Genomic DNA, 17,174 nt, shown 5'->3' with positions numbered 1-17,174 from the left:
CTCTATTTTGCACGTGGGTTGCTGCCACAGCATGAGTGGTGCAGGTCTGTGCCTGGGAAGCAAACCCAGGTCGCTGAAGTAGAATGCACCAAACTTCACCACTAGGCCACGGGGCAGGCCCCGATCATTTGTTTTCTTAACTAACCTACTTGGTGGGGAGGTCTCCCAATATTCAATTCAACAATTTTTCTCTCTCTTCATTTGTTCTCTTAGGGGAGTGCATCCACTTGTAAATTCTCAATTACCATCTTTATGTAGACAATTCCCAAATAATCATTTTAATCTTAGTTCTCTCAACATCCTCTTTATTCTTTTAAAATATTTCTTCAATCGTCTGTCAATATTCCATCCAAAAGTCTCCATAATTAGCTCATCTTTCCAACATAAACCAATATTTTTTCTTAAGTTCCTGGTTGCCACCTTCACTAGTTCTCAGATGTCTGAATATTTCTCAATTCAATAAACTTTCTTCCAGTTTCCAGAACCACAGATTCCTTCTCTACATTTTCTCTCACATGTGCCTATTTTTCCCCATTTCCATATCCAAGATTATAGGTATCTTAATGCAACTCTCCTTTTTTTTTTTTTAACAAACAGCCCCCAAATCTTTTTTTTTTTTTTTTGAGGAAGATTGGTCCTGAGCTAACATCTGTTGTCAATCTTCCTCCTTTTTTTCCTTTTTTCTCCCCAAAGCCCCAGGAGATAGTTGTATGTCATAGTTGTACATCCTTCTAGTAGTTGCTCTATGTGGACGCTGCCTCAGCATGACTTGATGAGTGGTCTGTATGTCCACGGCCAGGATCTGAACTGGTGAACCCCGGGCCGCTAAGCAGAGTGTGCAAACTTAACCGCTACAGCACTGGGCTGGCCCCTGCAACTCTCTTCTTTTTTTTAATTTTTCGCTCTGGTTAAATATACACAGCATAAAATTTACCATTTTAACCATTTTTAAGCGTACACTTCTGTGGCATTAGTGCATTCACAATGTTGTGTAACCATCACCACCATCCATCTCCAGATCTTTTTCTATCTTCCCAAACTGAAATTCTGTATCCATTAAATAATAATACCCTATTTCTTTTTCAAACTCCTTTTCGTTCTTTCTATTTCAATTCATCCTACATATCTGCTAAAATAATGTGCAAACAGGATTTAATTGGCTTTCCCTTTTCAAACATCTGATATGGCTCCTTATTATTGATTAGACAAAAAGCAATATTTATTCTTTGGAAGCAATAGTTGTTCAAAAAATGTTGCTGATGACAGTGTACCAATGCTGATATGAGAATCATTTTAGTCAAACATGCTTGTAAAAAAAAAAAAAATTTTGCATTAGGATATTTAAAAAAATCTGTGGCCACAAGCTCCAGTGATAGAAGTAAAAAGTTCCAAAAGGTCCAAAGTTCCAATACTACTGTGATACTACGGCATTTGCTGCTATTTCCAGAAAAACACTTCAATTGAGTACCCTGTACTTCCAATTAACTGGAAAATATACTTCTAAATAAGAACTGACAGACCTGTAGTTAATCTAAATAGTTATTAATGCATTTCATTATATTTTAGAATTATAAACTACTGTTAAATGCTCAGTTTTTTTTTTTTTTTTTAAAGATTTTATTTATTCAGTTTTTTCCCCCCAAAGCCCCAGTAGATAGTTGTATGTCATAGGTTCACATCCTTCTAGTTGCTGTACATGGGACTCGGCCTCGCGCTGGACGGAGAAGTGGTGCCTCGGGGCGCTCCCGGGATCCGAACCCCGGCCGCCAGCATCAGAGCGCGCGCACTTAACCGCTAAACCACGGAGCCGGCCCTTTGCTCACTGTTTTTAAAGCAAAAAAAATTCAACCCCATTATTAATCTCTATTTTTTTAAAATAGTTTCATTTCATAAATTTGGTTTTTTTGAATGTTTTGAATAAAACATTTTTCCTTTTTCTATGCTTTTATTGGTGTTATTCCTTAAGATAGAGACCATAGATATCAAATCATTTTGTACACCATCTAGAAGAATGCAACGCACATACTGGTAGCTAGTTTAAGTTTTTATATGACAATAATGACAGTGATGTAACCCTAACATAAGGAGAAAAACCATAAACTCATTTGGCTATTTCAATTAAGCCTCAAACAAGCATTCACATTAAATGAGTTGTTCTCTCATTGAAAGGAAGGAAGGAATGAAGACAGGAAGATAGGAAGGCAGGAAGGCAGGCAGGCAAGAAGGGAGAATAAAGAAAAAGGAAGAAAGGGAAAATGAAAAAAAGAAAGGAAGAAAGAAAGAAAAAAGCGTTCCAACGGATAATTAATTCACTGCTTCTAACTCTTTATTGGGTCAATTCAGGAAACACTGTTAAGTGTAGCTTATCAAATGCTCATGGAGGGCATAAGGAAAATGATGACTGCTAAGGCAGAGACCAAACTAAACACAGTTAGATAAGCTATTATGAGCCATCAATTTAATTGCACTCAGATGCAAACTTGGAATCTTTTTTAAAAAGTTTTTCCTGATTCACATGCTTCTGCTAATAGCATTTCTGAACACTAGATGGCAATGAACTAAAGATTTAAATGAAAGTAAAAACATACATAAAAGCTGACTTATTTAATATAGGTAGAAAAAGAAGATATGACTGCTTCACTTCAAAACATCTATCAATTTTTGACAGCAGTTCTCTTACCTGGGAAGAGGTCTGTACATCTCATAAATATCTCCCAATAGATTAGTCCAAGTGCATACATGTCTACTTGTTTCAAAGCTGATTCACAGTCCCTCAGGTTCACAGCTCCTTCTAGAACTTCTGGTGCCATATATCTGATTGTGCCAACCTGATAAATTAGAGTGATAATATTCCAAAACAGAATGTAGCATATTTTGAAGAGCATACATTAGACCAGAAGTTATACATAAATTGCATGTCAACAATATGTCAATGATATGTTATTTGACCCTAAGTATGTCACTGAACCTTTCTATACCTGATTTTTTATCTATAAAATACCCTTCTTGAATAAACTGTGGGTAAATCCACCCTACTGAATAATATTTATCAATCAAAAAGAATGAGCTAGACCTTCCTATGTATATCAATGTAAAAAAATCTGTAAGACAATGAGAAAACTGCAAAACAATATGTACACTATTTAATATTTTTAAAAATTCACAAAAACATATATACGTATGTATAGACATGTGTATGTGAATGCAGAGAAAAAGGTCAGAAAGGATCTGTTCCACAATGTAATAGTGTTGTCAGAAGGTGACTGTCCTATCTCAAACTTGGTAATTTTACACTTGCTTCAAAAATCAGTTCCTACAAACTTCCTCCTAGTGCTTGCCAAAAATGGGTTGAAATGGCAGTGATTTCCATAGCAAACTGATGAACTTTATGCAATGTCTTCTGTATTTCTTAATTTTGTAATTCCTAATTTGCTATAATTGGTAGCATATAAGGATAATTGTCCTGAGTAGTGCGTTTTTTAATGCAATTCATTATGTTTTCAAAGCATGTCAGTGTGATACCTTTTGTATTCACTCACCTCACTTATGGCTGCATTATCTTCTTCCCCTGGGCGCACCAGTCTATTTCCAGTCAGCCTCATGGACAATCCAAAGTCACTAATAACACAGGTTCCATCATTTTTCACCAGGACATTTCTGCTGTTTAAGTCTCGATGAGAAATTGCAGGTTTATAATGATCTGTTTGGATAATTTCAAATATTTATTAATGTTTAAGAAGCACTATTGGACATGAAATGAGCGTGCTGGTAATAGGGACTACATAAATAAAGAAGATAGTGTTATTTTTCTGCTCATTAATTTTCTAATAACAAAAAGAACATAAGAAATCAAAATTTCAACTCACAATCATCACTATTCTCATTATAATATATTTTACAACATAATTCCTGTTGCATGTGTAATTAATTAAGTTTTAAACATTCAGCTGCAACTAATAGCCAACATGCTGTTGCTTCTAATTTTAACACAATTTTTTTCCTCTTCATTTCTAGGGTAGCAAAAGGAGACAATAGAGAAAGGAATATTTGGTATAAACAACAACAAAAAAGTCAACTTATCTAAAATTAGTATCAATGAAAAACTGACATGCCTTCAAAATTTGTATATATATCTTATACTATTTGCCTATGGCTTAACAGATCAAACCTGTGACAGAACATCTCTGTTCCCTGAGGTTCAGCTATGTTTCTAAGCCTACCTCAGTTCTTCAAATCAAAATAGAAATAGTTTTACAATGGACTGGGAGAACAAGTGGCGGAGCTGGTATCTCTCAGCAAGATATGAAAATCTGTTTTCTGACTTTACAGAGAAGCAAAGCACTATTATACTCATTCCATTACTTGTTTATCACTAGACTGTATGCTCTATGAAGGTATAAAGAGAACATGTTTTACCTGAATTTGAAAGGCTTGGTATACAGTAAATGCTTCCTCACTGAAAGAATATCTAACCTAAGCACCACATCAAAAACATAACAAGTTTTTCCTCTCTATAAGGAAACCTTATGTAAATCTTAACCAAAACCATAACTCTTGAAATGAAAAAAAAATCCTATGGCACGATTTCTGAAATTTAAAATAACTCCCTAGGTATACAAAGAAATAGAGCAATCAGAACAAAGTCAATGATAAGTTTATTGAGTGTTTCTATTTAGGCACAAATAGACTCAGTATTTACACTTATTACTCTCATTAACGAGTATTAGACTGCAATTTCACCATTGAAACTAAAGAGAATAATGATTCCCGTGATATAAAAAAGAAAAATAAAGCAACAGCACAACTAGAAGAAAAAATAGTAGTTACTGAGTTTCTTTATCTAAGAGTTGATTTCTTTTTTTTTTTTTTTTTTTTTAAAGATAAGAGTTGATTTCTTTCTCATTTTCTCCCCTTCCGATTTCCTGGCCCAGCCTTCCAAAGCTTGTATTAACATGGCTCACCCAATCCCTAAAAGAGCTGCTTTTCTTACTCTGGATAAAACCACAACATAAGTATATGTGGTATAATCTCAAGTTGATATTTATATAAGAAATTATAGAGACACTGGAAAATGTTTGTACACTAATACCAAATCAATACTTAAACTAAAAGATCTCATACATCAGAGAAACCAGGCTAAGAATGGGGAGAACACGCAATGAGTCAATGAGACAACCAGAGGGGAAAATAGGGTACTACTTTCCACTACTACTAAAGAAAAAAGAGGAGAGGTAGGGAGCAAAGGAGGAAGGGAGCAAGGGAGGAAATAAGGGAAAAGAAGAGAGGACACCAATGCAAAGGGTATTACAGACTGCCCTTCTGAGACTTCTTTTCCCCTTAAAGTTCCCCTCAGTATTCATTTTAATCTGTTTTTATTTTGGGGGACAGGGTGTAGAGAAAGAAGTGGAATATACAATAATTTTGCCCTGGGCAGTAGCACTGCACTAGGCAAATATCTCAAAGGAAAGTAGGACATAGAATTATTTTAATTATGTTAAAAAATAAAACCTGAACAAAAAAATAGTCTCTGTGGATATTTATATAAACATAAACACACACACACACACACACACACACACACACACACACACACACACACAGAGCAAAGGACCTAGAAGGATGTACATAAACTATTTAATAGTAATTTTATGGTTAGGTTTGACTGACGTATATGTTCTTTTTTCTTAGACTTTTGTGTGTGTGTGGTAATAAGTTACATTGATATTATCACTAGGAAAAAAATTCATAGGGAGAACCAATTAAAAATAAATACACAGGTTCAACTCCTCCTTATTCTGAAGAAAAAACAGCTGAATAAATAATAATAGTAATATTCCTTACTACATAATTTCTATGCTAAACAGCAAAGTTACATCTGAAGATACTGGGAAGAATAGTTCTCTGAAAAAAAGTGAAATGACACTTTAAATGTTTTGAAATAGTATAGTATACTTGGAATATTTTTTTAATAACTAAGCAAAACCATAAATTCAAATAGTTACTATACTTTTGTTTTTTACAATAGCATATATATACTCAGTTTTACAAAAGCTTAACTATTTAGTGATAATATTAGGTAATGTTTGAGAGTAATATCTGCATTCAAATAAAAGTCATATTTGAGGGCAATCATTGTTTTCAGCCAGTGTTTGACTTGAAACCTTGCTGAATCATGCAAGCCTTGAAACGGGGGATTAGGATGGTATTTTAAGTTTGGTGCTAAGCCAGCTCTTTAAAGGAGTTATAATAATATTTAAGAGTAAGGAAATACACAGTCCAAATGGTTAATGTGCTAGAGCACTAAACTAAGTGCACCAAGATGCTGACACAGGAAATAACATTGGTCAATTCTGTATTCAGGAAAAGCAAGATGTCAAGATAAAAGAACTGATAAATTATTCAGGAGAAATTATTTATATATGAAGCAGCAGCTAGAAAAGATGATCTATGCTATTATACAAGGGAACAAAGATCTAAGAAATGGATACATTAAGGATTCTCTTCACTACAGAGGACAGAGAAACTGAAAAAACAATGTTCTGGTCTATAGTATGACAAGAAAATGCTGTAAGGGATGAAAGCTTGAGAAAGCACAAAGACAGATTTTGCACAGCAAAGCTAATTTAGAGGAGCCTGTGATGTGAAGTGTATTTTGAAATAAAGTGAGAAAGAAAATGTATTAAAGAGATGCTTTGAAGAATGAGCAAAAATGTGCATAAAAGCTGAAGAAAACTGTAGGTATAGTAAGGAACACAACCACACAGTTCCGAAACACTGGCAAAGACTGATTTCCCACCATGCATTCTCCTCTTCCTACTTAGTAACAGAACCCAATATTATCTGAGGCAGCAATGCACCCAGCTACAAAAAGACCTATATTCTCAGCATCCCTTGCAGCTAAGGGTGGTAGCTAAGCTAGGACTAAGTTCTGGGAAACAAAACATAAGCATAAGAGTGGGACTTCTGGAGGCAGAAGGGGCAATTCCTTCTACCTTCCCTCCCTTTTCCCTGCTGATTAAAATACAGCATGATGAATACTGAGGTGACCTTGAAGATGTAAGCCATATATAAAGCATAATGGAGGAGAAATATAGGAGCCTAGGGCTCTAATAATACCATGGTGCTGTCAAACCAATTTCAGACTGTCTCTCTAGTTTCTTAGAGAAAGAAAAGAAAAATTTGTTCTTATTGAAGCTTGTTATTCGCCCCCCCCATAGATTTGAGCAAACCAAACTCTAGCTCATAAAAAGATATATTTGGGTTTCATACTCAAGACCAACCAACCTATGGAATAAAGATACATGTGATGTTAAACCAAAAAACTGATAATGCATTGCAGTTCATTTAAATAAGCACAATAAATACAAGGAAAATATAACAGCCTAGCCACGAGGTTCTTAAGTCAGGTCCATAGGTGGACTTCAAAGGGTCTGAGAACCCCTAGAATCAAAGAACATTTTTTTAAAGTATGACCATATGTGTATCTTTGCAGAGAGAGTGTTCAGAGCTTTAATCAAATTCTCAACAGGATCCAGGACCCCTCTAGAGTCTTGAAGTTCTTTTTCTTATTCTTCCTGTTACATTTCAAATAAATTTCCTCATGCCAGATCGTTCAAACAACTGGCTAATAATAAATCTGCTATAATATAAAATATAGTTTCACTTTGAAGACATGAATAAAATTTCCCTTTGTGAATTTTGACCTCACATGAGTGTTATTCATCTTCCATTCATTGTCTTACCTCCTCGTGGTAATTCTGTATGAAGATAAGCCAGTCCTCTAGTCACAGAATGAGCCAGACGGCAAGAGCTTACCCAATCACTTGTATGGAGACTCAAATACTTGCATAGAGATCCCTATATAGAGGGAAAAATACAAAAAGAAAAAATAACAAAAAAGGGAATTAATTTACTTGAACATGAGGAGGTAAGTTAGCAGCCTTATAAAGGATTGCATACGTTAGGACTCCATAGAGATCTAATGAATTATGATATTTCAGAATCTCAACAGAGTTAGTAAGACATTTCTGTGGATAGAAAGAGGAGGAGGGGATGGAAAGGAGAATTTAAATATTATCAATTTTTATTTCTCCAAAATTAAAAATTATGCATGGTTATTTCATTTTAAATGCTTCTTTATCAAATTAAAATACAAAAAAAAGTCTTTCAGACTCTTTCTTTACATTGTATCTCTCACCAGTACAAATACAAATTATATTTTTATATTTTACAAGTAGAAAACAGAAGGCATTTGTAAATATGCATGTGTCAGTGCTACTCAAGGTGCTCATCCACAAACTACTTATTACCAGTCTGGGATAAGGAGCTTGCACCAGGATGAACGTCAGTCAAAGCACTGCTTGCTTCATCAAGAAATTATTGCTGAAGAGAGGGAGAGGGAGAGGGAGAGAGAGATGAACTAAACAATTAACTAGTGACTTAGCTGATTCACATTCTGGTGTGAAATCTTTATCTCATCACAGACCATTAATAACCAGTGTGCAAACCAGCAATGCTCTACATAACAGTGGTCCTCCTGAAAATCTGATTGACAGCTAATATAAATGTAAGTTTATTTTTTATGAAGAACTTACATTGGCATAATACTCCATCACAAGCAAATACTCCATGCGTCCATCTGCAGTGACTCTCTCATCTCCAACTATAAAGCGAGCAATGTTGTCATGTTCCATCAAAGGCACTCTGTAAATATTCTTCTCATTGATAAAATTCTGACGGTTTGCAAAGGAAAACACTTTTACAGCAACTGGACGCTCATCTAAGGAACCTTTATATACTGCTCCATATCGACCCCGGCCAATTAGCTGTAAATTGGTTTTGAAGAAAGCAAGATATTAATTCATATCACAACTAAAAAATCAAATTTACTAATTAATGAAGTATAAATCCATATGTATGCCACAGCTCTCTATTGCTTATTGTTCAAATTACTCCATTATCAAGAAGCTAATAAAGTCCATGTCTTAGATGGCTCAGGAAGCTCCTACCAGATCCAGCCTTCCCACAGATAACAACTATAAACTCTGAACAAAATTTGAAAAAGAAATCTAAGAGTGCTGGAGAATGAACAAATGGAGGTAGATTCTGAGGGGAGACAACACTTAGAAGAAAGAAATGACATAGAGTGAGCTACTGATTTTTATAGCTTTTAGCCTGAAAGCAGGCTGAAATCAGCATTGTGCAGTGAGCTAAAACTGCGATAGAAAATCCATAATCTTTCTGGCCTTAGGAATCAGAGTACAGAATTTGGGGCAACCACAGCTGTTGGAAAGTGAGGGAAGAATCCCAGAAAGAAGAATCAGAGAGGGGGAAACCCAGTGAATGCATGGGACAGACTCCAGCTAAAGATAAAATAACTGAAATGAGATTTGAGCTTCCGCCCAAGAGACAAGTTTGCAATTTGTCCAGCCAAGTTAATTGCCTACTAAAACAAACAATGAAAATGAACACACTTTGGAAGAACCTAACAGAACACAAGGGCTTCACAATATAACATTCACAACATCTAGGATACAATAAAAAATTACTCACTACACAAAGAACCAACAAAATGTAACCCATTCTCTTCATTTTTGGCTTCTGGGGATTTCTCTCACTTTTTACTGCAACAAGTTAGGGATTTATCATTATTTATTTAAGGATATTTGTTATATTTCATTCACTATTTCTAGGTTAAAATTTAACAAAGAGATAGATTACCCTTTAGAAAGGCTGTATCACTATATAGTTAAATCAGCAATGTTTGGGAGTTGTTTCTTTTACTCAGTCCAAGATAAAATCTTATGGTTTTAATTAGTATTTTTTTCAATTTAGTATGAAGTGGACATCTTATTATACATTTATTAGTCACACTTGCTTCTTTTGTGAATTGGCAGTTCATCTCTTTTGTCCATTTTTTTATGGATTGTTCTTTTATACTGATTTATACCAGCTCTTTATGAATTCATGTGTCAAAATAATTTTTTTGAATTTGGCTTTTAACTTTATTATATTTTTCTCCCAAATGGAAGCTTCTTAAAATATTGTTTTATTAATCAAATCTACCACATCTGTTATTTAACAATCTCTGGTTTGGGGATTATAGTTTATTTTTCCTAATAAAGATCATAAAAACATTCATCATGGTAAGACTTTTAACACACAATCTGAGATATTACCAAACGAAAATTAAATTCTACGGAATATATAATAGTCATATGTACCTATAAAATATATAATATATGCACAGACAAGAAATATTTATTTGGCATCTACTATATATTCCTTGCCTGGCAGATTCTTCTCAGAATTTCACCTGTCTTTATTCTCATACTCTGTACAAGTCAGTACTCAAACATCTTCTCCTTTCTAAATATACTTTCCATCTCCTTTCTAAATAAACTTTCTTTAATAACTTCCTTTCCAAAACTTGCTTATTTCCTTATCTGCCCTAGTTTTTTCCACAGCATTTACTACTACGTGAAATAATATACATTTGTTTACATGTTTGTAGACTCTCTCCCACTAGAATATAAGCCTCAGGAGGGATTATCTGTATTGTTTATCTATATTCTCAGTGTCTAGAATAGACCTTTGCAAAAAATTGATACTCAATAAATGCTCGTTGAATAAATGAATGAATGATTTAGTAAGTGAATGAAGTCACTGTCTCAGTTATACTACGAGAGTAGGAAGAACAGTCCATAATCTAAGAGCAATCTTACCTCCAACAGTTTCAGATTATCTAGGTCAAGAGAGGGCTCTGATGCTGCTGCCTCCATCATGTTCATACTGTGAAGACCTTGTTTACGGTCTCCTATAGAAATAGGAAAAAGAAGTTACTAATGTGTAGTTTTCTTAAAATGAAGATCTTTTTTTTTTTTTTTTAAAGTTTTTTTTTTTATTTATTTTTTCCCCCCAAAGCCCCAGTAGATAGTTGTATGTTATAGCTGCACATCCTTCTAGTTGCTGTATGTGGGACGCGGCCTCAGCATGGCCGGAGAAGCGGTGCGTTGGTGCGCACCCGGGATCCGAACCCGGGCCGTCAGCAGTGGAGCGCGCGCACTTAACCGCTAAGCCACGGGGCCGGCCCAAAATGAAGATCTTTATTACACTTTTTATTATATTAACAGTTAAAAACAAGAGCTACAGAAGGGTAGGCAGCAAGACTTATGCCTAATGTCAATGGGAGTAAAACTATGTACTAAGCCAGGAATCATCTATAAATGAAGATGAATGATGAATAACATGAAAGCTGAATTCTGGGAGATGGTTCCAACAACTGACCTAGTTTAAAACCCTAAAAAATTTGCATAAACATTAAAGAAAGTTTTATTAAAGTTATTCAAATGAATGAATGGGTGCTGATTTCCTAAAAAGCTCATCAAACCTAAAGTTTACTAGAACTGATTAGACATTTGACAATACTGAGGAATTACTATTCTTTTTTAGATGTGAACATGTTATGGTGGTTATATATATTTTAAGTCCCTATATTTCAGAGATAACACTGAAGTTTTTATAGATAAATGATATCTATGATTTACTTCAAAATAATCCAGTGGCATGGAAGAGTGTAGTGAGTGGGGCTATAGATGATATGTAGATGTGACAATTGTTGAAGCTGGGTGATAGGTATTTGGTAGATGTTTGAAACTTTTCATAAAAATTAGGAAAAAAAAGTTTGTTAAGAGAGAAGGATGAGAGCTACAGTAGCACAGAGATGTTTTTTACCACAGAGATTTTAAAAACAAGAAAATAAATTCTCATTAAATGGCATGTTTAATAAACAGTAGGATAAAAAGTGATATTTTTACCAGTCAGCATCCTGTATCCGAAGCATAAGGCAACTACCAAAACAGCTAATACAGAGACTGATGCCAAAGCAATGATTATTGTCTCATCTCGGTTAAACGGATGAGGTGGACCTAAAAGAAAACAAGTATAAAAATTTGGTCATCTTTTTTTTTTTAGTATTTTGTTAAATATTGACAGAAAGCTATATCAATATATAGTCAAATCAGCAATATTTTTGTATCAAAGGAAATGAAAGAAAAATATTTATTAATAATAAAATTTGGAATAATTGCAAATTATATACTTTTGTAACCATATAGATTATCTTATATAGATTTAGAACGCTGAAACACCAGTTAGTTGTGCTCCTAATTATTGAAATATCAACTATATCATGGAACAGCATAGACAGAATAGTATAATATTTAAGAGAACAGTCTTCAGAATCACACCTGGTTTTAAATCTTGACTATACCACTCTCTCAGTGGCCTTTAGCAAATTATTTTTTTCTGATCTTCAATTCTCTCATTTGTAAAAATTGTACTCTCTACCTCACAAGTCTTCCGTGAGGCTTAAATAGAAATCTGAGTATATATTATCTATGCCACAAATGATAGTTATTATGTTTATCAATATTAATATTATTATTATTAATAAAAACAGCATGGCTTTGTAGGCAGTTAAATCTGAACTGGACTAGAAACTCAGTTCTTCCACTTATTGTATGACCTTGGGAAAATTTCTTCACCTGTCTGAGCCTAAGTTTATTCACTTGCAGAAAGGGAAGACATATCTAAATCACAGAGCTATTACGAGCATGTTAACCATTTTATGTGTTAGTTCCATTCTGTGGATCAGATCATGTCTAGAGAAACACCCTTTAGGATGGATGCCCACAAACTGGAGCACATCCAGAAGAAAGCAAGTAGAATAGTGACAGTATGAGAACTGTGAAATGTGATGGGTAGAAAGAACTGGAAGTGTGTGAGGTGGAAAAAGAGAAAATTTGAGAGGATATAAGATAGCTGTCTTCACGTGGAAAAACGGACTCGTAGCTAGAGAGAATAAGAAGATTCAGTTAGTGCATGTTCACAGACAGCAGTTTCTAGCTCAGTATAGAGAAGAACTTATAGTTTATAAATAGAGCTGTCTAAAATGGAATGAGTTACCCTATGAAATAGCTGTTCATATTTTTTTAACCAGAGGTATTTATGTAGTGTTTGGTAATAATGACCAGAGGCTGGGCTTGATGACTGCTAATATCCTTATTTAATCATTCTTTACACTCAATCAAAATCAAGCATATCGTATTTTAAATCTTTCTCACTTTCAACATTATAATTATGTATTGTATCAAACTAGAAGCCTCTGTGGCAAAGAGTTCCTCTGATGGGCATTTCAGTTCTAAATGAATGCATTTGTCTCAGTCAAATTAAGCACAATTGAATTTTGAAATGTCAAAATAATATTTCTATAGAAGGATCTATTGAAGCACTGTAAAACTTTTAATCTACAAGACATTTATTGGAATTTAATAGACTTTAACATATTGATAATTGTACCTATTTTCAACATAAAGAATAAATTACAGGAAGAAAGCTACATATAAGAACTCATTTTACCATGAGATATCACTTCATACACACGAGGATGGCTATAATTAAAAAAAAAACCACAAAACAGAAAATAAAAAGTATCAGCAAGGACATAGAAAATTAGAATTCTTGTACATTGCTGGTGGAAATGTAAATGGTGCAGCTGCAGTAAAAGACATTTTGGAAGTTCCTCAAAAAGTTAACCATAGAATAAGACCCAGCAATTCCACTCCTAGGCATATTTGCAAAAGAACTGAAAATAAGTGTTCAAACAAAAACTTCTACAGGAATGTTCATGGCCTGACTAATCACAACAGCCACAAATGGAAACAACACAAATGTTCATAAAATGATAAATGAATAAACAAAATGTGGTTTATCCATACAATGGATATAAAAAAAGGTCACATATTCTATGACCCCGTTTATGTGAAATATCCAGAATAAGCAAATCCACAGAGACAGAAAGCAGATTAGCAGTTTCCAGGGACTGGGATGAGGGGGAAATCTGTAGTGACTACTTATCAGGTACAGAGTTTCCTTTCGAGTTGACGAAAACGTTTTGGAACTAGATAGAGGTAATGGTTGCACAACACTGTGAATATACTGAATGACACGCTTTAACATATTTAATTGTATGTTCTGTGAATTTTACCTCAATTAAAAAAAAACTACTTGATTTCAAAATTTGGCCAACCCAAAAGAGAAACTCTTATTTTCAACACACAAAAAACATAGATACACACACACACACACTATATAATAATCTATAGATTATTATTTTACTACAGATTATTAATTTACTATAGATTATTAGTATTTACTATAAGATATACACAAATATTTTACGTTTTATTGACTTATTCCGTTACTGACTGTCAGATCATTACTGACAGTCAGATACTTTGTTTTTTCTGGGTATCTGCAGCTTTCAACTATAGCATAAGACAATCAGTACCATTCCAGATTCATTATTATGGAAGCTGCAGTTCAATTAGATAGAATGAAATGTGATATTAGCAAAAGTTCCACAACAGAACAGTAAATTACTTACAAAGGCATTGCTTTTTTTTGTTTACACACATAAATCAAAAAATCTTTTTTTATTTTTTAAGGAAGAAAATAAATGTTTAACTTGGTAATTCTAAGAGTAGCATAGTATTTTGTTTTAAAAAATCAGCAAATAGATAACAAAAACAAATAACACTGCCACACAAAGCAAAGTCTTTTGAAAGTTGGAGTGAAAGAAGCAAAATCATACATCAGTACGATTCCATTCATATAAAGGTTTAAAAAGGGCAAAACCAAAATGTACTATTTGGTGATATATTTGTAATGCTAAAATTATAAAGTAAAAAAGAAACATTAAAGGTCATTGAAGAGCACTGGCAGGGAGGGACACAAAGGGGGCTTCTGCGGCTTCCTACAATCTTCTATTTCTTAACCTGGGTAGGGATTGCATGGCAGTCCACTTTATAATTTTTCCTCAAACAGAATAAATACGGTTCAGGCATTCTTTTGGAAGTTTGTTATATCTCAGGAAAAAAAATGAAAAATAAACTCATGATCAAAAAAATAAAAAAGGCACCACTAATGAGAGAAGACAATTATTCCTGGCTTAAAAGGAATTTTAAGTATCAAAATGACAAATGACTTACAATTTGGAAATTTAACTTACAGATGTTTAACATTTTTTGTTGTCGTTGTTGTTGTTGAGGATGATTTGCCCTGGGCTGGCAGCTGCTGCCAATCTTCCTCTTTTTGTATGTGAGCCGCTGCCACAGCCTGGCCACTGACAGATTAGAGGTGTAGGTCCATGCCCAGGAACTGGGCCCGGGCCACTGGGGTGGAATGCACCGGGCTTGATCACCAGGCCACCAGGGATGGCCCAAATGTTTAAAACTATTGTGAATTTATCTTCATGAATCCAAAATGTATCAGTAACGTAAACTAGTAATGAGATTATTTTTGTTTTACTATCTGCTGAGAATTTAGCTATGCTGGAAACACAAATTTAAGTCTTCTAAAATATGTCTTTCTTATTAAATAGAACAGGAATGACTGACTCAAAATGAAGTGGTAGATATAAACTACAAAGTCTATGAAATAAATTTGAAAATAAGCTGAAAGCACATAAGATGTGGCTCCCCAAAAGAGAGAAGATAAAAACTAAAATCTTGATAAACATACCACAGTTCTCAAGACCCATTAAAAAAGAATGCATCTGCACACATCAGAATGGCTAAAGTTGAAAAGACTGGTCATACCAAGTGTTGGAGAGGATGTAGAGGAAGCGGAACTCCTGAAACACTGCTGGTGAGAATGTAAATGAGTACAATCACTTTGTAAAACTCTCTGGCAGGATCTACTAATGCTAAAACCACCTCTTCTGAGGCCCAGCAATTCCACTCCTAGGTATTTTCCCAAAGGAAATGAGTGTACATGTCCATCAAAGGACATGTACAAAAATATTCTACCAGCTTTATTCATAATGGCCCAAAACTGGAATTAACACAAATGTCCATCTACATAAAATGAGATCAATAAATAGTGGTATATTCATACAATGAAATAACATACAGCAATAAAGAGTCAACTACAGACACGCTCAAGAATATGTGTAGATTTTACAGACAATATGTCGAGGAAAAGAAGACAGGTACAAAAGAGTTCGATGCTGCAGGATTCCATATATTGAAATTCTTAGCACCCAAAAAACTAAATGGTGATGATAAATGTGAGAATAATGGTTTCTCTAAGTGTAGAGGATATGGACCGAGAAGTAGTACAGCCCATATTGCATGGAAAAACTGTCTGGAATATGGAATATACTTAAAGTATATATCTTGAAATGGGTGGTAGTTTCACAGCAATATATGTCTACATATCTATACCTATATCTGTACCTGTATGTCTGTCTTTTGTCTGTCATCTATCTATCTATCTATCTATCTATCTATCTGTCTATCTATCACATCACATTAAATACGTACACTTTATGATGCACTACTTCAATAAAGATGCAAAAAAAAAAATCAGCAAATAATGCTCACATTTTATTTTATGGTCCATTAGGATCAAAAAAGAGAAAAGGTGGGAGATGACAAGTAGAAGGCAAAAGGAGAAACAAGGAGATAGTGGAAAATAGTGACATTTAAAGTAAAGTAGAGAGGCCCAAAGAAGACAGAAGAAAGGAAAAGAAAGACCAAAAGGGGTTCCATGGTGAATGCTGACTTGACATGGCTTGTTCTTGTCACATTCAGCATTCTCATATACCCCCTCCCCCTTAACACAGTTTCTCCTATTATTAATGTCTTCCATTAGTGTGTGCTATGGACTGAACTGCGTTCCCTTAAAATTCTTATGTTGAAGGCTTAACCCCAAATCTGACGGTTTTTGGAAATGGGTCTTTTGGGAGATAATTAGGTTTAGATGAGGCTGTGAGAGTGAGGTCCTCATGATGGAATTAGTGCCCTTATAAGAAAAGACAAGAGAGGGCTTACTTTCTCTCTCTCTCTACCATGTGAGGAAACCATGAGAAGGCAGCCACCTGCAAGCCAGAAAGAGAGTCCTCAACAGAACCCAACCATGCTGGCACCCTAATCTTAGACTTCCAGCCTCCAGGACTGTGAGAAAATAATTTCTGTTGTTTAAGCCATTCAGGTCTATGGTATTTTGTTATGACTGGGAAAAGGAGCAGAATGTGACCTCTCAAAATATGCCTCTTTGGCATAAGGATTATTTTGAGCTGGTTATTGTTTTTTTTTTTTTAATTATTTTAT

The 17,174-nt window shown here is 34.4% G+C and overlaps 1 protein-coding gene across 3 annotated transcripts in view; it reads right to left on the bottom strand.

Moving 5' to 3' along the window:
• The window catches only part of BMPR2 (bone morphogenetic protein receptor type 2), a 192,472-nt gene that overhangs the window by 27,715 nt on the left and 147,583 nt on the right, over positions 1-17,174 (bottom strand). For all 3 annotated transcript variants that reach the window (XM_014784748.2, XM_087435629.1, XM_087435630.1), the window contains exons 4-9: positions 11,817-11,927; positions 10,725-10,816; positions 8,595-8,825; positions 7,743-7,857; positions 3,540-3,700; positions 2,681-2,828 (exon numbers count right to left, since the gene is read on the bottom strand). In XM_014784748.2, the coding sequence (XP_014640234.1) occupies positions 2,681-2,828; positions 3,540-3,700; positions 7,743-7,857; positions 8,595-8,825; positions 10,725-10,816; positions 11,817-11,927 (858 nt within the window). The remainder of the gene's footprint in view (positions 1-2,680; positions 2,829-3,539; positions 3,701-7,742; positions 7,858-8,594; positions 8,826-10,724; positions 10,817-11,816; positions 11,928-17,174) is intronic.

This window comes from Ceratotherium simum, chromosome 9, assembly GCF_057802395.1.
Source record: "Ceratotherium simum simum isolate JZ-2026a chromosome 9, ASM5780239v1, whole genome shotgun sequence".
Classification (NCBI taxonomy): domain Eukaryota; kingdom Metazoa; phylum Chordata; class Mammalia; order Perissodactyla; family Rhinocerotidae; genus Ceratotherium; species Ceratotherium simum.
Note: the sequence above shows the minus strand (reverse complement) of the source record. Positions and strands in the feature narration are given on the sequence as shown.